Raw genomic sequence first — 23,190 nt, 5'->3', positions numbered from 1 at the left:
GCATTTCACTTATATTCTGATATTAAAATGACACTTATTAACTTTCATTTTGGCCAAAAACAAATAGTGAAAATTTAAGTGGTGACAATCAATATGATGGTCGTCCAAAAGCTCTAAACAAAACTGATGATTTTCACATTTAGCCTGGCCTCTTTCAAATAGGAAAATATCTGTGGCATAAAGATATCAATATCTCTTCTAAATCGATCTTCATGATACATAGCTTTAATAAAAGTACCAATAGCAACATTATTCCTTCATTTTCAATTGGTCTTCAAAAAACAAAATAGCCTTGTTTGTACACATGTGAATGTCTTAAAAAAAAACTCCCTATAAAGTCCATGCACTAAACAATGACAAGAAGAGAAAGTACATGACACTAAGAGACCAAATACAACCCTCATTAACAATGAGCCAGTAACTTTAACAATTGGAAAATGCATGGATGTAATGAAGCATTAAATACAATAATGATTGGAATTTTTAGTTCATAAAAACAACTAATTAACAACATATTTGCATCATTCCATTTCAAACAGTCTAACATATTTATTGAACCAAAATAAACTTATTAAAAAAACAAAAGTAAGTGATAGGGAAAAATTGTTGAGGGTATACACATACATCACACATCTAAACAAAAAAACTCTAAGTCACGTTCAATGTGGATTCTCAAACAAACAAAGAAATTCATTTAGATGGATGCAATCTATAAAATTATCCACTATGTTCTTGAGGAAAATGCAAAATGCAATTGATGGAGTAGGTTACTAGTTGGAAATGATGAGAAGAGTTGTAAGGTCCTTCCTCGCATGTACTTATTAAATATGAATTTCTTTGTTGAATATGATGTAGGAGATTAGCACAGATATGAAGTAATGTTTTATGTTGTGAATGTTTTAATGAAATTAAGAGTAATTGATACATCCATGTTTTAATACTCAGTGATTTGAGAAGTACTACATTATATCAACTATTTAAACATTAAAATTTCACTAACAATGATGTGAGGTATTTTCACCTGATAATGAGGGTGTTGATTTTGGTACCTCGATGATTAGGTTTTATACTATCAGGTAGTTCAATATGCTTTATTAATGATGTTTAATTATATGCATGCCTAATGATGATTATTCTAGTATTTTAATCTAAATTAATGAATAAAGTTATGTTATATTGATTATGTAATTAATGATGATTAAATGTGTGTAGAAATATGAAAGGATTAATTAAATAAAAGATTCATGTTTTGATTTATGTAACTATCCAGACAAGTTTTGAATATATGCATGTGAATTTCTTGAGCTATTGATGTGTGCAATGAGTGTGTAGGATATTTTAGCTAGGAAATCTAATGAAGAAACAAAACTAAACCCTATGTACCATTGTGGAAACTATGGTTGAATCTAGTGAAAGATGCAGACCTCGTTGTTCATATTTTATTTGTATCGTGAGATGAAGGAGTAGTCCTCCTAGGATAGTAAACTGACATAATGAAATAAATATATATGTAGTTATGTGAAGACTAAAGTGTCTTACATTATTAGTCGAGCATACTAATCCAACTTAAGAACTTAAAAACTCTAAATACTCTTTGAGTTTGATGTTGTACCTTGCAACATGAACCTAATGTTTAATTAAAAAACTTATTCAACCCAAACTAGCTGCTCTCATAGCATTAGGACTTAAGGGTTCAAACTCATACAGTATATGGAGATGTCAACTTTTCATCTTAATGACATTATTCAAAGATCTCTTTAATCCTATGTCTTCTTTTCATATCTTGATCAATGTAGCATGTATTATCTTAGTAGGTTAATTAATTAAAAATAAATAAAAATTGGTGTGTTTTTGCCCTCAAATTTTGGGCATGACAAGAGTGTTACAAGAGAGAATATAGAATGATTTATCTAACTTTTAACTCAAAGGTAGATAGAAGCAATAGTTACATGAGTGCTACCACTATCTTTAGAAATCGGGCAAACTATGAAAGAATCTCAAAACAATGAAAAGTGTGCAGATTGTCTTACTTTTTACTTCAACAAACCACCATTGTTTAATAGAACTGGATGGTTCTAGAAAATCGCCTTAAATTTGAGCATTGGAAGAGACACTAGAAAGTTCTTTAAGACAACTTAGTTAATTAAAAAATCTAGAAAGTTCTATATATTTAATTAAATATCAATTCTAGGAGGATGGGCGCTACTCGTAGACTAGTTTTCGCTAGGCTTCCATGCCCTAGCTCATTTGGCTCTATTGACTTGCACATTTGTGTTGGGAGGGCATTGGATCTATTGACCTATGTTTAAGTGGTGGGAGGCCATCAGTTTTGTTTGCTGGTGGTTATCTGCTGGCCACGCATGGGATTTTTTTCGGTAGCAGAGGCTCTTGGAGACCCTTGAGTGGGTGGTTTATTTATCTCCAAGTTGCGGTGTGTACCAGCCTCGATGGGAGTTGAGGTTCTTGGAGTTTTTGGGGCTTCTACCCCAGGCTATCCTTATTTCTACTATATTTTGGTTTAGGGGTGAATGGGAGATAGGGTTATCTCCTCCTCTCAACTTCTCGCTGGTGATGTGGCGATGGGGGAACCATCTTCTTCACTGCATGTCAATAATAAGGACTTGAATGGTCAATCTCAATTGGGGGATGGTGTATCCTCTCCAAAAGGAGGGCTCCAAATAAGGAAAATTAATGGATGTTTGCAGAGAGTCGAGAATCGGCCAATTTTGATTATCCAACTTGAATAAGTCTCAGAGGATGTTGAATATTGGAGTAATCATTCCCTTATCTGCAAGTTTTTGGGTCTTTGCCTTTCCTTGCCCATACTAGAATCTTGGTCTCGTCGGATGTGGAACCCAGAAGGAGATATGGAGATTCTGTTGGCAGCTAATAACTACTTTATAGTTATTTTTTCAAGTATGATAGATAGGAATAAGACATTTGAAGGTGGTCCTTATTTCTTCAATTAGGTGGGGCTTTTCATCAAGCCTTGGCACATGGGCTTCAACTCTGCTAAGGAAATCCCCTCTTAGGTTTCGGTGTGGGCTTGCTTACCGAGGTTGCCTTTGGAATTCTAGAAGGAAGATATTCTTCACTTGATCTTGCTGCTTCTAGGAAAACCCCTGGATTTAGCTACACAAATGCAAAATCGTAAGGTAATTTCTTTTGCTCATATTTGTGTAGAAGTTGATTTAAATAACCTGTTGCCAAATTCTATGAAAATTTGCATGGGATCATCTTCTTGGATCCAATAGCTAGATTACAAAACCCTACCATTTAGATGCAGAATTTTCTATGAATATGGGCATTTACAATGCAAATGCCCTAGGAACAAGTCCCCCACTTTGGCCGCTCCCAGACCCCGTAGGGAGGACAAGGGGAAAGCTACTTCATCTTCTAGACCTATTGATAGTGAGGGGTTTACTTAGGTCAAGTCTTGTAACAAAGGCAAAGGAAAGAAGAGAACTTGGATGTACAAGCGGACGGATGACACCTTTAATAGGTTTGATGCTCTTGGAAAATTGGCACAATAAGAGGGTACCCCAATTGAGCTTCTTTTTAAAATCAAAGAGTAGTAGGAGAATCAAGTTGGGGATATATAGAGGGAGGATTAGACTCTATATGTAGGGGAACAATAGGCTGGACAGCTGAATATTGATTTGCCTCTTCTTGTTTAGGATATTGGACATATCAGTGAAACACAGGGTTTTAGAAGAATCGAGTTGGGATGAAGGAGAAGAATTCTGTACTAGCATAATTACAAGAGGAAACTTTTGAGGACATTGAAGTAGTCAAGTGGTGGAAGGAGCACTTCTAGGCACTGAAGACAAGAACCAAGCCACTGAAGAACATAGTGCTAGCTGTATGGAAAGTGGGCATATGGAGGGTTCTCATACAAATGCTGACCATATGGGTGAGACACACAGGGAGGAAGCAAATATTCTTATGAAAACCCAAACACATGCAAGTCCACGTACAAAAGTCGTTAATATGGGTGAGGAGACAAGGAATGAAGATCATACGAAAAACAAAAGTAGCAAGGAACATAGTGTAGTACACAATTTGGTGGATTGAAAGAGGCATATACGATTGGTGTAAGCAATGTGGGGAGGCCAATCCTTCTAGATTGGAGAGCAAAAAGAATAGGCTTTGCAGCCTCTTACATTTCAACAATTGCCCACTTAGTCCTTGTGGAACAAATTCCAAATACCAAAGTAATGGATCTCAGGAATACAAAGGGTGTGATTGACACAATACACATCACCATGTCACAAGGTATTTGAGACTGCCCAAACAATTATGCTGGTAGTTGCACCTATTGGAGTACTTGTCACTCAAACAATTTTGGCACCTACACCACTACAGATCATTCCTCCAACACCTATGCCTTTAGTGGATACAAAAGGATGAAGGGACCAGCAGGACCTTGGTACTATTGATACAAAGGCGGATAACCTACTCGCTAAGTTTCAACTGGGAATAGAGGGTATACCCCCAAGATCCCCAACCCTAATGGGGAACCCTGTCTAAATGTGATGGGAAGAAGTGAGGAGATGGGCCTACAAATGGAACTTGTAGGAATGTAAGGTGAGAGTCAACACATGGGAGGAGTGGCTACACAACTGACACACTTTGAGGAATGCACTTAGCGGTTCTTGGCTGAATTGGATGCCATGACTTGAGCGACACATGAAATAAGGAGAGAAGCTAAGAGGGTTGACATGACAACAATAGTTTTTGTAGCAAAATCCCTCCCGCACTTTATCAAGGAAGGATGTCATACTGAGTTCAAAAAAAAAGTTTGCAGAGTACGGAAGGACTATTGAGAAGATGGAAGAGTCGACTTAGAATTGGCAAGGATTACAAATCATAGAAGAACATGTTCCTCTCATGACCATTCTATTTGAGATGGAGGGAAGTTTCAAATCCACCTTTACATAAAGTAACTTGAGAATCGGTGAAAACAGAAGGTGATCGAATCGCTTTTAGAGAGTAAGTGGAAAAACTAGGGGACTTCGTTGGAACAAGAAAGGGTCATGCATATAGAGAAGTTGGCGGCAGCAGAAAAAGATAGGATGGACATGCTCAAACGTTTATAGGCAACACATAGTAAATAGCTCACGACATAAAGAGATGTAAAGCTTCTGAGGCACTAGCTGGCACGACTTATAGCATCCCCGACTCCACAAACTTACTCTCACCCATCTCAATAGTCTACTATTTTGTTTTGGTCATCTGGAAGACAACTACTTTTGGGGGTGGGGGGATAATATAGGCTATAATTAAGTAAAGTACTTAGTGTAAATGTTAGAAAAACTTATGTACCAAGAGTCTTGACTGTTGGTTTTGGTAACCAACTGGAGCGGTATATGTAGGGGTCATTGGGATCTGGAATGGTATGGTATTGTGGAGAATATTGGCAATTTTGGTAATTTAATTTCTTGGTACAATCAATAAAATGATAATTTACCATCTTTATGTAATATGTATGTTTTGGTTACTGGAATAGAGGTTCCAAGTCTAACATATAATTACTTCCATACTTGGCAGGGTATTTTGCCATATTTGGCAGATAAAAAAACTAAAAGAGGCTGCCCTAGATATTAGGAGGGGCTATTAGGCCTAAAATCAAACATTGATTCCTCCTCGAACATACATAATGTTGTATGGCCCTTTTCAGTAATTGATATGGTAGCTTTCAAAGCTTGCCTTCTTTCTTAACAAATATGTTTGGTTATGGCTTCTCTTGTGAGCTAAATAAAGCACAATTGGGCATTCTCATCATCAAAATATGATATTTAAATCCCTTTAGCCTGCACAGAGAACACTCTTAATATTTGATTGCTTCACTGTCACATATTGCACAAATTAATTTATCCATTGCCTCCAAACTATTGAAACCAATCTTCGCCATAGGAGTTTTTGTCCTAGGGCTGAAAGTTAAGCAACAACTCAATCTCCCCAAAAGAGTTTCACCAAAGATGAATAGCCAAGGTTGCACAGGGATGGGCTACATGTGTACTTCAAGTGCGGGTACAACTGTTTCTCAAAATAGGGGACATGGGTACTTGGGTAAGTCAATTTTTTTAATGTAATTTAATATTAATAGAAAATCTGAAAATGTAAGTCTTGACAAGGGGTTTCCAAATCAAGAGCAGTGATAAAGTTTGCAGATGTAATGTACTTGTTTTAGTTTCAGATTTGCAGTATCTTCATAATAATACTATATGCTAAATGTTTAGATGCATAACAAAGAAGCCATACTTTAAACATGGACAACAAGATTATATATTATATAACAATGACATATTGCAAATGATAAACTTCTGACTGAAACAGTGATTAAGGTTATTGTTAATTAATGTTGTATCAAAGTTTCAAACTGATTGCATATTGTATTGATCCTAATGCAGATCGCATATATCCTAATAATGCCATTGATCACATCATAGTGCAGATCGTGTGTTATACACATTCTAGATTGCATATCATTATCAGTTCACTAGTGGCTGTTAAGAAACGACACCTTGGAGTAACGTACATGTCTCGACATCCCTCTAAGGATTGATGCACACACACACACACATATACATACATACATACATACACATACATAAATATATACATACATATACATACATACATATATATACACATATATACATATATGTATATATGTATGTATACACACACACACACACACATATGTGTATGTATATATATATATATATATATATATATCTATGTATATATATATATACATATATGCATGTATGTCTATATATATATATATATATATATATATATATCAGATTTATACTCTGATAAATTCAGATCTGCAGATTAAATTTATGGATATCCCTGCAAGATGAGAAAGTATCCATCTACTATCTAATATAAAATTTTTAACAGTTTTAAAGTAAAATCAATAAAACAATTCCCAGGATTTTAAGCTCCATTGTACCTCTCAAGATGGCAGTTTCCTTTGTCCGAAAGGAGCAGTTCTCAGTTTTTTTCAAATTTGCAAGTTTGGAGCATGATTTCAGAGTTACCAGTCACATGACACTTGATCTTTAAATTCTCACACATACATTTTGAACTCCCTTTTATTGCTCAGTGCAAATGACATCAACTGTTTATTGTTAGCATGATTCAGCCATTTTCAGTGATAGAACAGTAAAGCTTTCAGTTGGAAAATATCAGTTTTAACTTATAGTGAATAAAGAGCTCCAGTTGGATCCTAAAATTACAAGTTTTTTAAGCTTTTGTGGGCAGCACATTTTCAGTGTTGAATAGGTGGAGAGGCATCTTTCTCTTTCAAATGTAGGACTGTTCCCAAACAGTTGAATTTCTTTCTAAACTAGTGTCCATTTTCTTAGATCAAGGATACCTATTTGTGATGAGGTAACGGCTGAGAAATTGAGCTTAAAATACACATTTGAAAAGGTAATACGCTGGCAGGAAGATTTAGTGGTCTTATAGAGGCAACCTTCTTTTTGATCCCCATACAAAGTAAGGTAATCAATGTTGTTTGTGCCAATAACTACAATATTGGGAGAAGGGAGATAGGCTCATCGAATGCACAACCTCTTTGCAAGCTCAGAGGTAGCAGCTTTTTTTCCCTGATTTTGTTACTGAAATTTTCTGTCTTTGAGCATTTTGTTGTTTTTAACATTGTTTTTCCATGGTATACATAATTTGCAAATTGATAATTAATTACAAAAGCTATATTTTTTTTTGTAATTTGTTCAACTCTAATGTAATGTGTTAAGGATCTATAATGCATATAATCTAGGATACCGATTCGTCTGGAAATGCAGAGGCTTCCGCATCGGATGCAGACGGATGCGGGATGCTTCTGGAAGCCTTGTGGATGCTGGCCGGAAGCCACCTGTAGGCTCCCGGATGCGTTTGGAAGCCAGTATCCAGCTTCCAGACGCATCCGGGAGCCTGCGGGTGGCTTCCGGCCAGCATCCACAGAGCTTCCAGAAGCATCTGGGAGCATCCACGGGCCCAGCTGCATGAAAAGTGTAAAACTCATTCATGTTATTTATCTTTCCAGCATTCATGTTATTTACACGCTGCTTATCTTTGTTATATATATACATATATGTTTTCTTTAAATGCCAAACTTTGATATTGCTAGTGCCTAGAATATTTGATTATTAAACAGTATGTAGATACAACTTTGTTTATGATTCTTAATATTTGCTGCTAATCAAAATCTTTGACCAAAAGTATTCACGCAGACTGTATGTCTTTACTGGGTCTTCAATACTAAATACTCATCTCAGTTGTTATATATTAATATATATAGACATATATTAGTATATTTGATATTTCTTGCATTTCTTTGCATATATATATATATATATATATATATATATACACGTTTCCTCCCGCATCCGCATCCAAAAAAAATAAAAATCTCCGCATCCCATATCCGCTTCCGAAATCCGCTTCGGACTCCGCATCCGAATCGGTAACTTAGCATATAATGAATGCTTTTTTATCGTTATCATGAGACTATTTGATTTTTTTTGTTTTTCAATATCTCCCCCTTGCTGTGTCCTATATGAGTTAATGCCGCACTTAATGAATTCGCCTGTGTTTGTTTTACAGCTTACAAACTTTGAGTGTCAAAAATTAAAATCTCATTGTATGTTTGAATTTTCAGATTCAGAAGTCAAAATTAGGTTTCCAACAGTCAATAGCATCCTTTGAGTCCGAATTGACAACTGTGATTGTTTTAATGTCAACTTGTTTATATGAAGTTAAACTATATAACTGAAGTAAAGCTAACAAACACTGATTAGTTTTGGTTATAAAGGATCTGTAAACTTTTCAATGGTTTTTAACTCGCAAAGGACAGGTGTGATTGGTTAAGTTTCAACTTTTTTCTATAAACTATACTACTGAAGTAAATATATCAAAAACTGATTAGTTTTTATAAATGATCTTTGAAGTATATTTATATCCTTTATTTTCCATAAACTGCTGCCCTTTTTTGTTTTGAGGTCAAAGCAAAGTTCTGTAGGGATGTGTCCACACCTGTCAGCCCATGTATTAGTCCTTTTCCATTTCTCTTCCCATACTGTTCTGAATTTTTCCAGTGAAATACCATTTCTAGGATTTCGGGTTACTGCTAATTGTGCAATTTATGTTGCCATTTTTCTGTGTGTTCCAGAGGGGTACTTATGGACATATGGATTACCTTATCTTCTATTCTATGCTAGCAAGTTGGTTGTCCTATTTTTGCCATCACAATCCGGTTGTAATTTTAGTCTCATTTTCTTTGTCCTGTTTATGTGGATTGCAATGAATGTCTTTTCCTATTCATGGTTTTTTAGTACATTTTTCTTCAAGCCATACTCTTAGACCTCATATTTTTTTCAAGTATATAGCTCTAGAATTTTGGTTTATTTCATCTTATTATTGTCTTTTTCATCTTATTATTGTCTTTAATGAAGCATTGGGTACTAGAAGTGAGCAAAATGGATGATAAATGGAATATTCCAAATCAATTGAATTTTTTAATTTAATTTCTTGTTTATTGCGGACATGGCTTATAGTTGGAAAGTTGTAATGAACGGATAATTAATCATGAATATAGGTAATTGCAGTTTGCTTGGTTTCTTTGTCATAGTTGTCAGTTTGCTTTGGTCTCTTCGCTTGGTTTTGTTAGGTCTTATCTTACAAATATAATAAATTTTAGTTAGAGAATTACTAATTAAGTGCATCTTACAGGCTTGTTGACACTGCTGTAAAAACATCTCGTAGTGGTTATTTGCAGCGGTGCCTTATAAAAAATCTTGAATGTTTGAAGGTGTACTATGATTACACTGTAAGAGATTCAGATGGTTCTATCATCCAGTTTTACTATGGAGAAGATGGGGTGGATGTTATGAAGACTAGCTGCTTGACTCAGTTTGATGTTCTTGCCGCTGTAAGCTCTAAAATTTATATCACCATTGTCTTAGTCTTTAAATTTGTTAGTTCTTTTTTATTTGGGAAATTTCTAATAGTGATCTTTATACATCTTAGAATCAAAAACTAGTCATACAGAGGCTTGGTGAGGACCAATTTGATGAATTAGTTCAACAGTCTTCAAACAAAGGGAAGTCTCTGGTTTCAGAGAGCCATGCAACTGAATTACCTGAAGCTCTGAAAAAAAAAGCACAAGGTTTTATCGGTAGTCTTTCAAAGGAGAAGAGGCAAACTCTTAACTTGGAGGATCGAAGGAATTTTCTGAATTTGATGAGGCTCAAGTATATCACAAGCCTTGCCCAACCAGGGGAACCTGTAGGTGTTATTGCTGGTCAGTCTATTGGGGAACCATCAACACAGATGACGTATGTATTCAGTAAATATTCTTGGATTCTTTTATATGATTTTTAAATGTTTATTATATGGAACATTTTTAAACGATGACCTACATATGTTGATATGATCATATGACATTTGTTTATTTTATCTTCAATATATGTTGTATTTTAAGCACACTTTTTTTTTTCAAAACTCTGATTTCGTGTAGCATCCTATCTCTAACCATGGCAGTAATGTAGCAATTTTACTCAGTAACCGCTAGAGTAAGATTCCTTTTTGGTCAGTAAAATGAAAGAACAAGATATGTATGATGTCCCCATCGAAAGTACATGTGAAATCCGACTAAGCAGAAGCTGGATTATGGCCAGACATATGGCAATTCATCTGCTACATCCAATATGTAGAATAGCATTTAATATTTTCAGTTATGGCAATGCTAATAAGGATGGGAGATAACAGTGATTATTGCTAATATAGTAAGTTTACATTTCAGGTTCGCATCCAGTTTCAGGTGTGAGAACCTGGTTCATCGTTTGACAGAATTTTGAAATAAAGTTTTGGTTTGTTGTACAAAATCAATGTAAAATTAGGCATGTGTATGTATAAATATATATCAATGTGTTTATATATATATATATGTGTGTGTTTATATATATATATATATATATATATATGTGTGTGTATATGTATATGTATATGTATATGTATGTATGTATGCAGCCTAGAACATGATTCAAGATTAGAATGTCACATAGTATCATGTAATCAATAAAAACATGTTAAACTTGTTATGATAGCGTCATATACTTCAAGGACCAGACTAGGAGTACCCACAGGAGAACTGGACCAAAATCGGTGCAGGGTTCAAACCTGACCAATACCAGGTGCTATCCCTGGTATATATAATGCAATATTCCAATAACATAATATGGTTGACTCATCATGAAGAATTAGAAAAATCAACTAAAACCGACTTTGAATAGCCCACTTCCTTTTGATCGTTGGTGCTAGGACACAAAATTATGGGGGGGCAATCAGGAATGAAGAAATGTAAATTTAAATTAATAAATAAACATTGAAGGGCCGATCTATGAACCAAAGGCATGTGATTATGAAATTTGGTGACTCTTAAAGGATTTGGAGGTAAACATATTACATGAAGGGTTGTGTTTGAAAACAAGTGGAGATTTATTTCTATTCAATAGTATCTAAAATTGGATGGCTCTACGTCAGCATAAGTCAGATATCCAGTTTGCATGAGTGCATAGTTTAATATCAGGAATATCATCATATACTTAAGCATAGGTATTGAGCCAAACATCTGAAACAGCGATAGAATGATGTCTGATCAGATCAATTAAGTGTTGTCAGTAAAGTTATAAATTAGCCGATGGGTAGATTAGCATGTTGTCAGTAATTGTTATGTAGCCGACGAGCCCCTTCGGAAAGGTATATGTACACCATCTGATATGGTTGTAATATTTCAAAGAAAAATTCCCAAATATTTCAAAGAAGATATGAGCAGCCGCATACATTCTCAGGTCAGCAACAATTTTCTTGCATGTATACAACCAGTGATATCAGGAACAGCAAGACGGTACACACACACACTTCATATTAGAATAAATAAGAATTATGCTCAAAATAAGTATAAATCAGAAACAGTGATCTTGTTTATACTTGTACAATATATCATATTCTCAATATTATTTGATAAAAATTACGAATCATAGTATCCACTATTCAGCGAATCAGAATATTGCATTTATATTAAGGAGATCTAGACCTAGCAGTTCATTTACATTGGCTTGATATACCAATATCCGTATATTCAATTCCACACATATCCAGGTCTGGTTTACACATCAGCAGCGCACTGCAATTATATTACATTCTATATTTATCTTCATATTTAGAATCATTTTATACATTAGTAGTAGTGCTTTCGCTATATAAGAGTTTACAAGTTAGAACGATTGATAAAGGTTATCATTATTATACAAGTTTTGTCAATAATCTATGTCTTGCATATTAAAGAATTAAACCTTGTATTTGCAAAGGGCTTAATAGAAGAAGTCTCTTGCAATTGAAGCGATCAGTAAAGGTCCCAAAACCCTAAGAGATAAATTGAGGGGGCATCGCGAGTGGTATAAAGGCATTACATTTTTGTGGTTATTGCATTGCTCCTAAACTGGGACATTACAATGTTACCTGGGCCTATGAATTTGCTAGATTGTGTGGAAGCATTTTAGTTAAGAAGAGGGTGAGGACAATTCAAGGGGCGGTAAAAACTCAATGATAGATTAAATCCATCCATGGCAGAATATAGAAATACAGTAAATATTTTGGAGAACCTGTAGGGCTTCATTTAGCGGTATCAGAGCTAGCAAGGCTCTTTAGAGTGGTATCATAGCAGTTTCCTGCCATCCTGTTGGGGGTTGGAAAGTAAATTTCATAGAACTCTTATAGGAGATATTTGAGTGACGAGCTGATGCATGCCTTTCAGGATCTCATTGCAGAGCTCATGCATGCCTTTCAACAGTATAGTAATGCCTTTTAGGACTATAAAAAAAAAATATTAGGGCTTCTACGACATGCAAAAATATTGGGTCCTTTGTTTTCAAAGAAAAATGAAGCAAACACTTATTCAAATAAGAATAGAAGTTCTGATTTTAATGGCAAATTTCATAATGGTGAGCCTATGCATGAGATAACATGCCTTCCTTGTGTGAAAGATGGTTGCATGTAGTTTCCTAGAGTTGACAATCATGTCTTGGATGTTAGAAATGAGATATGTGATTCAAATGTGAGCCATGGTAAATCTGATTTTCCAAATCAGACTTGGGAAAATAAATCAGAAAACTTAGTGGTTTGTAAAATGTCCCAGGATTGGATTTTGGATGGACATACAACTACCTTCGCAGAAGTGACTGAAGATTCTTTTATATCAGCAATTTCTGCATTACTAGTTGAGCCATCTATTGAAGTGTTTATTAGTTAGTATGCATGTGGTTGTTGATGTGTGCACTGATGATATGACACATGTTGTTGGTTGTAAGGTGAGTGTTGTAGAGACACCATGTTATAATATAGATCAACATGATGAGGTTCACTTTGTGGACGATCCTTTGTTTGAGATGGATGCAACATTGTCTTATAACAATTTTCTTTTTGAGGCTAATGTAGATCACTCACCCATGTTGAGATGGGCACAATTTACACCATCTGGAGACATAGTTCAGTTTCCTATAGCAGCAGTTGATGATGTTCATATATCCACAAATTATGACAAGGATGTGGCTACATTCATTGCAGTTATAGGTGCAGATGATGCAATTGGGATGATTGCATCTGTTGAGAGCAGCAGAGAACCACAAGTTGCTTAAGGTTCTCCTATGGTTACATCCACTGCTGATGTTGATGATGATGAGCTAGTTGACATGGGTTACATTTAGGGCTATGACAATCAATGTTTGGCCAAGGTGGGAGCTTTTCATCGGGATTGTGTAGGGAATACTCATCACTACTTCTCTTATCTAGACATATAGGTTTCGATGAGGCATCAATGTGGATTTGTTTCGAGGTTTTACCATCCTTTGTGAGATGAGTATTTGCCATCTGCAATAGATGGCATTAGCGGTTGCAAGATGGATTCCAAAACATCCTTGAAAACCAAGCAGTAGATGGAGATAGTAGTCATGTTACAGACACCTCCAGATGTTTTTATCTCCACAAGAGGGATGGCTGTGAGTTTAGTGTAATTTGGGGTCCTTCTAGTGCATTGGGGTTTCAGGAGGAGCTCCTAGAGGAGTTCTAGGATTTGTACATGGTGCTAATTACATATGGTTTTAGTTTGGATCCTCATGTCTGTAGTCTCTTTCAGGTGCATAGTTCAGTTGCACATGCATTAGATAGAGTGTATGGCAGCTCACTTTGCACATTTTGGGGAAGTAAGGTTTGTTTTCTTACAAAGTTGCTTCCCTTTGAGTTGTTTACTCTTGTGACATCTACAGTTAGATTGGTTCAGTTTGGTAGGTTTTGTCAGTTGTACTAGTGATGTTATAGGAGCTGGTTAGTGACCGCGGGGACATCATATATTCTTACCCTTGGGATGTAGGTGGATTGATGTGTTATTAGTTTTTGAGATTGATTTGGCACATACAATTTTAGGGAGGGCAGACTGTAATGCCCCCTTTTTAGCTAGGTCAGAAGATGAGTTGTTAGCCTATTATTGTGTACCTCGTAGGCTTATTATTGTGGATAGAGGGACTTCTTAGGAATAGGCTCAGTTATGGGAGGGTCTTTGTCTTCTCCACAATTCAGTATGCTCTAGTTTGGACTTCGTTTGGGCTTAGCTTCATGTACTTAATGTTTATGGTAAGTTTGATGATGATTGAGTGGGACCCTTTCTATTTTTGGAAAGTGCATTTGGTCACGTGGGTAAATAATAAGTGACTCCTTTTCAGACAACATATTTAAATAATAAGTATTTTGAGAGTTATTATTATTTTAGTGGCCAAATTATTATATAAACATTAAATGACTTGTTATAATTTGACTTTATAATTTCATAATTTCACTTAAGTTGAGGGTTGAGTCATCATTGGAAGGGGCCATTTAATATCTTAAAAAACATTTAATAAAGTGCATCATAATGATAAGTATAACTTTATGGTGTAACTACATTTTGTTTAAAAGGGAGTTTTAAATGTTTTAAAAGTATACTTTATAATAAGTGATGAAGTACTATTTAAAAGGGAGATATAAGTGTTTAATTAAGTATACTTTATATTTTAATGCGTGCATTAAAAGGTGGGTTATAATAATTAAATGTTATATTTCAAATGCAACATAAGCATTATGAATTAGAATTTTTCTATTGAGACTACGCTTTGCAATTGAGGCACATTCTTTGAGGAGGCCCTTCTGGAGGTGGTAGGTCCTCACATTTATTTGTGCTAGCCGGTTAGGCTATACTTGCATTTTATGGGCTCTAATGCCATCAAAAGTTATGGAATGAAGATTACAAAGGAGAAAACGATGTCGGTTAATTGTGGACAAGAGCTTCATACTAGTGAGATGAAAAGGAAATCGTTCAAAGAATTTGTGCAAAACAAGATTGCAATCCCTGATGGAGTAGGCTTCTACAAGCTACCGCAGGGAATACCATTCAACCAGGCCTGAACGAGAGTCGAGGTAAGATTTCTAATGCTAGATATTTGGTTATCAGACCTAATATTTCCATGCAACTTGCCATTAATTCAGAGAAAAATAGACTTAAGGATGCAACGATTTTCTTGGTTGCTCAAGATATTAACAACCTCCCTTCTAGAAAGTTTATGAACTACTGGACTCAAAATTTCTAGGTAAAAAAATTTGGATGTCAGTTCTCATACTTTCGGCTCATTCAAAAAGGCTTATTTATTGTTTTCTTTTGCAATCCTAAACATTAAAAAGACGTGGTAGATGGACAATATTGGAAAATAGGGCATAGTGTGTTCAGAGCAATCTCTTGATGTAGTTCTTGACAAAGTTGTGGCCCTTTCATGCCCTAGGTGGATCTCGGTGGGGAATGTTCCACCTTTTCTTTGGAACCTTTTGCATCAAGCTCTAACCCTAATTGGCAATGTTATTCGAATTAACTAGTCTAACACCATTTTATCCCATCTAGATGCCCGCGTGCTCATAGCCATTAACCCCAGTATTGATATTTCAGAGACTCTAACCTTGGACATTGACAATCAACTCTTTTCTTGCCTAGTCACCTTGGTTGGAGGGTATAACGTATGTTTCTTATGCAAGGAGGGCCATAGAAGAAGAGATTGCCCTGTTATCAAACTTGAAACTACAATAGGAGACAATAAGAAGGGCACTTTCGAGGCCCAACCGGTGCCACAAATAAAGCTCTACCTCTCCTCCAATATGCAAATCCAAAATGAATTGGATGAACTAGAATCAAAATTTGTGAACAACAGTAGCAAAGGATCTCCTATTTTTCATCCCCTGCCCCCAATCATTACAGGCCTCCCTGACAACGATTCCATAGATTTTGGATTGGGAAAGCCTCAGTCCAAGCCTAAACACATAACAACTAATGCCCAACAATTAGCCCTTGAAAAGATTAGGAGACTTGCCTCAGCCAGGTTGAGGCCAAAATTTGTCATGTGTGATCTGCTCCAAAATCTGTCATCTGCTCCAAAATCAGGTGATGTAAATGCCTTGGGCAAAACGAGGAACACAAAGAATTGTGTGTCCAACCACTTAGAGCCCAAGGACTACTTTTCAAGAGATGATGGGCTCCAAGATTTTGATGTTATAGTAATGCGTGCTAAGTTTGTAATTGATCCACTGAAGGAGAACCGAACTATGGATTGGAATATCTCCCCTACTGCTTCCTTCCCACCCATCCATGATAATATCATCAACCGTTTTGCTAATGGTAGTAAAGAAGAAGGCCAACTGTTTGAATTCAAAGCACAATTAAAAAAAAGATGCCTAGGAAGGAGAGTGTTACTCTGATATGTGTTGAAGACCTAGACAAAGGAGATAACACAGAAAAACCTTCTAGGAAGAGAGGAAGACCCAAGGGCTCCACCAATATGCCTAAGGAAAACAAAAAGCAAAAAACTCATCTCCCTAGTTCAAAGGCTTTAAAGCCTCAGAAGAGACCACTTTGAATGATAGTACTTAATGGAGTTACAAATTGCCTCTTGGAATGTGAGGGGTCTAGAATTCCCTGATAGGAAATACATTATCAAAAGATTCTTAAGAGCCAATAGAGGAATAGATATCCTACTAATTGAAGAGGTGAAGGCTATTGGGTTTGGGCTTGACATCGCCCTCAGATGCATCTAGAGAGTTGCCGATTCATTCTCCACCACCCACCCAAAAGGAAAAGGAGGAGCCTCCATCATGGTTGGCCCTAACTGGAACAAGAATATTATAGATTGGGGAACCTTGCCTTGCAACAGAGCAGTTTGGATTAAGCTTACTTGTAAGGACAAGGAATTTGGGGGTTGCAATGTATATGCCCCAAATGAATACAAAGAAAGGATTGACCTTTGGAATTGGTTAAGTGATCATCCAAAGGTTGCTTGGATTATGGGAGGTGACTTCAATATGGTGACAACACCCTGTGATAAAGTAGGGGGTAACAAATTTGCATGGAAAGGTAATGAAGACTTCTATTGGAACATAATGACTAATAAACTTAAAACTTTTTGTCCCCTCGGAGGAACTAAAAATGAGCATAAAGATATTTGGTTCGCATGGTCCAACTTTCAAAACAGAGCGAAAAGAATATTTTGTAGACTAGATAGGTTTTATGTAAATAAGGATCTTTTTAGATTTGAGTTGGGTTTACACAATGCTCCTATCATTGTCACCTTGTACTCTATGTCTGATCAACACCCAATACTTACCAAAATCTCTACGATAGGTGACCCTCCTAAGAGTTAGGGCAAGGGGGACAACTTCTGCTTAAACATCTCTTTGTTAGAAGATGTAAGTGTGGGTCAACCAGTTAAAATAATTAATTGGTTCAATAATAAATTAGAGTCTAAAAGCAGTGCCATCCAAGCATGGAAATATATCACTTCATGGAAGGCTCTTTACCAAACAATTGGGAAGAAAAGAGCTATGGATAGGAAAAAATAAGAGCTTAGTCTATAGAATAAGCTTCTAGCATTGGAAAAAGTGGCTCAAAACTATGCAGAAGATGAGAATCTTGTTGAGGAAGCATATCTAACTAGAGATGCCTTGAGATGACACCAACGCCGAAAAATTCAAGGGGCTAGAATTAGAGCTAGGCTCAATTGAGTTAGCATGGGGATAGAGGGTCCAAATACTTCTTTAACATGCTAAAGGCAAAGGAAGCCAAAATTAGAGTGGACCAAATTCAAGACAATGGTAAGGATATCCATAATCAAGAAGGGGTATTAAAAGCTTTTGCCGACTATTATGGAGATCTTTATACTTAAGAGGACAAGGGTGGAACTATGGCTATTACCAGAGATAGATTGGCTAGTTTCATCCCCAAAACATATACAATTGCTTGAATGACCAGTACTTTTGATATGAAGTTAAAAAATGGAAAGAAATTGCAAGAATGTATTTAAGACAAAAACATTCATTCAATCAAAACATTGTTGAATGTGGAGAAGAATCTCATTGGACATAGAAAGTTTTCCCAAAGCAGAAAATAATTGTGAATACATCCTTTTGGTACTCATATATAGACAAAACCACTAGCTGCTCATTGATTGTAAGCAGCCTTACCTTGTGTGGTTGAATGAAATTATTATGAACTTAGCTTCAATTCTTGCACATAGATATGCAGACATTGATGGTGTTGATGTAATGATAGTGATTTGAACATCTTTTGAGCATACCTTGTTAGATTGTGGTGACTGATCAGGAAAGTACTGTATAACATATGGCCGACATGTTATAACCCTAAAGCGGTTTAATACTTGTATAAAAAGGGCTTAGGGTTGGGTATTTTTTATGTGTGGTGATACAAAATTGGTTCTTGCGGCGGTATTGAGCTGTAAGGGATTACAGATTATAATCAGGTTGTAATCACTGGATTGTAATAAGATTGGACTTGCTGTTTGGTGGACGTAGCCCAGGGATTGGGTGAACCACGTTAAATCTTGGTGCCTTGTGTTCATTTCTGTGTGTTCTATTATTTTTGTTATTGGTAATATTTGCATGTAGTTTTTATTTCTGTTCGTGGTTTATCCTAACAAGTGGTATCAGAGCCTAGTTGTTTCTCAGTTATCCTCTGCAGGAAAGTCTCACGGTTAAGTGGGAGTCTCACGGTTGAGTGGGAGCAATGGCAGATGATGGTAAGCTGAGGGTTGATAGGTTTAATGGGCAGAACTTCCAGTTATGGAAGATGCAAATGGAAGACTATTTATATCAGAAGGATTTATGGAAGCCGTTGGAAGGAAAAGCCAAGAATCAGGGAACTATGTCAGAGGCTGAATGGGATCTTTTGGACAGAAAGGCACTCGGAAGCATTCGGTTATGCTTGGCACCATCGGTGGCATTTAATATTACAAAAGCAAAGACGACAGAAGATTTGATGAAAACCCTAGCGACACTGTATAAAAAGCCCTCCGCTTCAAATAAGGTATTTCTCATGAAGCGTTTATTTAATATGAAAATGGCAGAAGGTGGATCTGTTGCAGATCATTTAAATGAGTTTAATACTATTACTAGTCAATTATCTTCTGTGGGTATCAATTTTGATGAAGAAATTAGGGCTCTCTTGATTTTGTGTTCTTTGCCTGAAAGCTGGAATGGCTTGGTAATGGCGGTGAGTAATTCTGTTCCTGGATCAAGTACCCTAAAATATGATGATGTGATCAGTGTTATTTTAAGTGAGGAAACTCGTAGAAAATCCTCAGGTGGATCTACATCAGAAAGTGCTTTAAATGCACAAAGCAGGGGCAGAACGACTGAAAGAGGAAGTAACTCTGGAAATCGTGGGAAATCAAGAGGAAAGTCAAAGGGGAGGAGGTCTCAATCGAGAGGACCAAATGATTGCTGGTACTGTGGGAAACCAGGGCACAAAAAGAAAGATTGCTGGACTCGAAAGAAAAATGAAGGAGATAAATCAGATGGAGACAAAGAGGCAAATGTGGTAAGTAATAAATCCGAAGAGGATGCTTTGCTTCTGTCTTTAGAGAGTGTTGATGATTCATGGGTTTTAGATTCTGGTGCTTCTTTTCATGCTACACCTCATAGAGGTTATTTCATTGATTATGTCCAAGGGGATTTTGGGCTTGTTTATTTGGGGGATAATGAACCCTGTCAGATTGTTGGAAAGGGAAAAATTAAGATTAAGTTGCAGAATGGGAATCATTGGCTACTACATGAGGTAAGACATGTTCCAAAGCTGAGTAGGAATTTAATTTCAGCAGGGCAACTCGGTGATGAGGGTTGTGTAATTACTTTTAATGATAAAAATTGGAAGGTTTCAAAAGGTTCCCTTGTAGTAGCAAAAGGTGTGAAAGTAGGCACCTTATATCTTTGTACAGGTCATATTGTTCCTTCTACTTTGATTGTTTCATAGAAAAATGAATATTCAGGAACAATTACTGCAGTTGAGCAGGGAGAACAAATAGCTGTTGTAGATTCTAATACAGCGCTATGGCACAATAGACTTGGGCACATGAGTGAGAAAGGTATGAAAGTACTTCATTCAAGGAAAGTTTTACCAGGTCTAAAATGTGTGAATATGGATTTCTGTGAAAGTTGTGTGTATGGAAAACAAAAGAGAGTGAGTTTTGTAAAGACAGGGAAGGAAAACAAAAAGGAGAAATTAGAGCTTGTGCATACAGATGTATGGGGACCGGCTCAGGTATCTTCCCTTGGTGGCTCTCATTATTATGTTACTTTTATTGATGACGCAAATAGAAAAGTATGGGTTTATTTCCTTAGACGGAAATCTGATGTATTTCAAACTTTTAAGAAATGGAAATGCTTGGTTGAAAATGAGACTGGTAAGAAATTAAAATGTCTCAGATCTGATAATGGTGGTGAGTATTGCAGTCATGAATTTGAAGATTATTGCTCCACTAATGGTATTCGTAGACAAAAAACTATTCCAAGGACTCCACAGGAAAATGGAGTGGCTGAACGCATGAACAGGACTATAATGGAGTGCGCAAGGAGCATGAGGTTGCATGCTGGGTTGCCCTTACACATGTGGGCGGAGGCTGTCAATACTGTAGTATATTTGATTAATAGAGGTCCCTCTACTCCTTTGGGCTGTGGTATTCCAGAGGAAGCATGGACTGGTAAGAAGGTGAGTTATTCTTTTCTCAAGACCTTTGGTTGTGAAGCTTTTGCTCATATAGACTCTGAAAATAGAACCAAGCTAGAAGCGAAATCAAAGAAATGTGTCTTTGTTGGATATGGCATTAATGAATTTGGCTATAGGCTTTGGGATTTTGAAAATCATAAAATTATAAGAAGCCGGGATGTCATATTCAATGAAAAAGTGTTGTACAAAGATCTGTTGCAGCAACATGAGAAGAAAGAAGATGATTATGTAGTGCTGGATGATACTCCAAAAGCTGATGTTCCAGCCATTCCTCATGATGTGCAACAACTGCAACAACAAATACCACACACACCAGTGAATGTTAGACGGTCAACAAGGCCAATTAGACCTCCACGAAGGTTTTCTCCCTCTTTGTATTCTATTTTACTTACTGATGCTGGTGAACCTGAAAGTTATGATGAAGCTGTGCAGGTGGATACTAAGATTCAGTGGGAGTCTGCAATGAAAGATGAAATGGACTCTTTGCTGAAAAATAAGACATGGGATTTGTGCAAGTTGCTTGCAGGTAAAAAGGCTTTACAGAATAAATGGGTTTACAGGTTGAAAGAAGAGGAAGGAGGTAAGAAAAGATTTAAGGCTAGGTTAGTTGTAAAAGGATTTGCACAGAAAAAGGGAATTGATTTTGATGAGATATTTTCTCCTGTTGTTAAAATGACTTCTATTCGTACTGTTTTAAGTCTTGTGGCTACTGAAGATTTGCATTTAGAGCAGATGGATGTTAAAACAGCCTTTCTTCATGGTGATTTGGATGAAGAAATATATATGGCTCAGCCACAGGGTTTTGAGGTCAAAGGTAAGGAGAACTTAGTGTGCAAATTGAAGAAAAGTTTATATGGCCTGAAGCAAGCACCTCGGCAATGGTATCTGAAATTTTATAGTTTTATGCATGAGCATGGATATAACAGGTGTCATTCAGATTACTGTGTTTATTTTAAGAGGTTGGATCATGATAGCTACATTATTTTATGTCTATATGTTGATGATATGCTTATAGCTGGGTCTAACATGCATCATATTAAGGGGCTAAAATGCCAGTTAGCACATGCATTTGCTATGAAGGATTTGGGGGCAGCAAAACAGATCCTTGGTATGAAGATTTGCAGAGATAGGAAGAACAGAACATTGACGCTATCTCAAGCTGATTATGTTGAGAAGGTGTTGCAACATTTCTCTATGGAGAATGCTAAAGCTGTCAGCACACCTTTACCTGGTCATTTGAAATTGACTAAGGAGATGTGTCCCAAGACACAGGAAGAGGAGGATAAGATGTCCAAGGTACCCTATGCTTCAGCTGTAGGAAGTTTGATGTATGCTATGGTATGCACTAGGCCAGATATTGCACATGCAGTGGGAGTCGTTAGCAGGTATATGAGTCATCCAGGTTTTGAGCATTGGAATGCTGTCAAGTGGATTCTCAGATATTTGAGAGGAACATCCAATAAGTGTTTACACTTTGGGGGCTCTACTACTGATTTACAGGGCTATGTTGACTCAGATTTGGCTGGGGATATTGATACCAGGCGGAGTACTACAGGTTATGTCTTTACTGTTGGTGGGGCAGCCGTGAGCTGGGTTTCTAGGCTACAAAAGATTAATGCTCTCTCCACTACAGAGGCAGAGTATGTTGCTGCTACAGAGGCAGCCAAAGAGATGATATGGCTTCAGTTCTTCTTGGAAGAATTGGGACATCCTCAGAAGGATAATTATTTGTTCACAGATAGTCAGAGTGCCATTCATCTTGCTAAGAATTCAGCTCTGCATTCTAAGACCAAACACATACAGTTGCGGTACCATTTCATTCGGTCAGTTTTGGAGGATGGACAGTTAAAGCTGGAGAAGATACATACTAATGAAAATCCAGCAGATATGTTGACAAAGGTTGTCACAAGGGAGAAGCTGAACTCCTCTTCAGCTTCAGCTGGTCTTTTAGACTAAATGTGAATAAAAGAACAACAGCGTCCAGGGTGGTTTGATCCAGTGGGAGCCCCATGCGGTAGTTGTATTGCTAC

General features: G+C 36.6%; 1 protein-coding gene across 1 annotated transcript in view; it reads left to right on the top strand.

Annotated features, from left to right (window-relative positions):
• The first annotated feature begins 9,039 nt into the window (after positions 1-9,039).
• LOC149539405 (DNA-directed RNA polymerase I subunit 1-like) overlaps positions 9,040-23,190 on the top strand; it is a 39,096-nt gene continuing 24,945 nt past the window's right edge. The window contains exons 1-3 of the mRNA XM_089802570.1: positions 9,040-9,191; positions 9,736-9,946; positions 10,045-10,352. Coding sequence (XP_089658696.1) covers positions 9,040-9,191; positions 9,736-9,946; positions 10,045-10,352 — 671 coding nt within the window. The remainder of the gene's footprint in view (positions 9,192-9,735; positions 9,947-10,044; positions 10,353-23,190) is intronic.

This window comes from Cupressus sempervirens, chromosome 9 (genome assembly GCF_028749045.1).
Source record: "Cupressus sempervirens isolate cs-2001-9-10 chromosome 9, ASM2874904v1, whole genome shotgun sequence".
Classification (NCBI taxonomy): Eukaryota; Viridiplantae; Streptophyta; class Pinopsida; order Cupressales; family Cupressaceae; genus Cupressus; species Cupressus sempervirens.
Note: the sequence above shows the minus strand (reverse complement) of the source record. Positions and strands in the feature narration are given on the sequence as shown.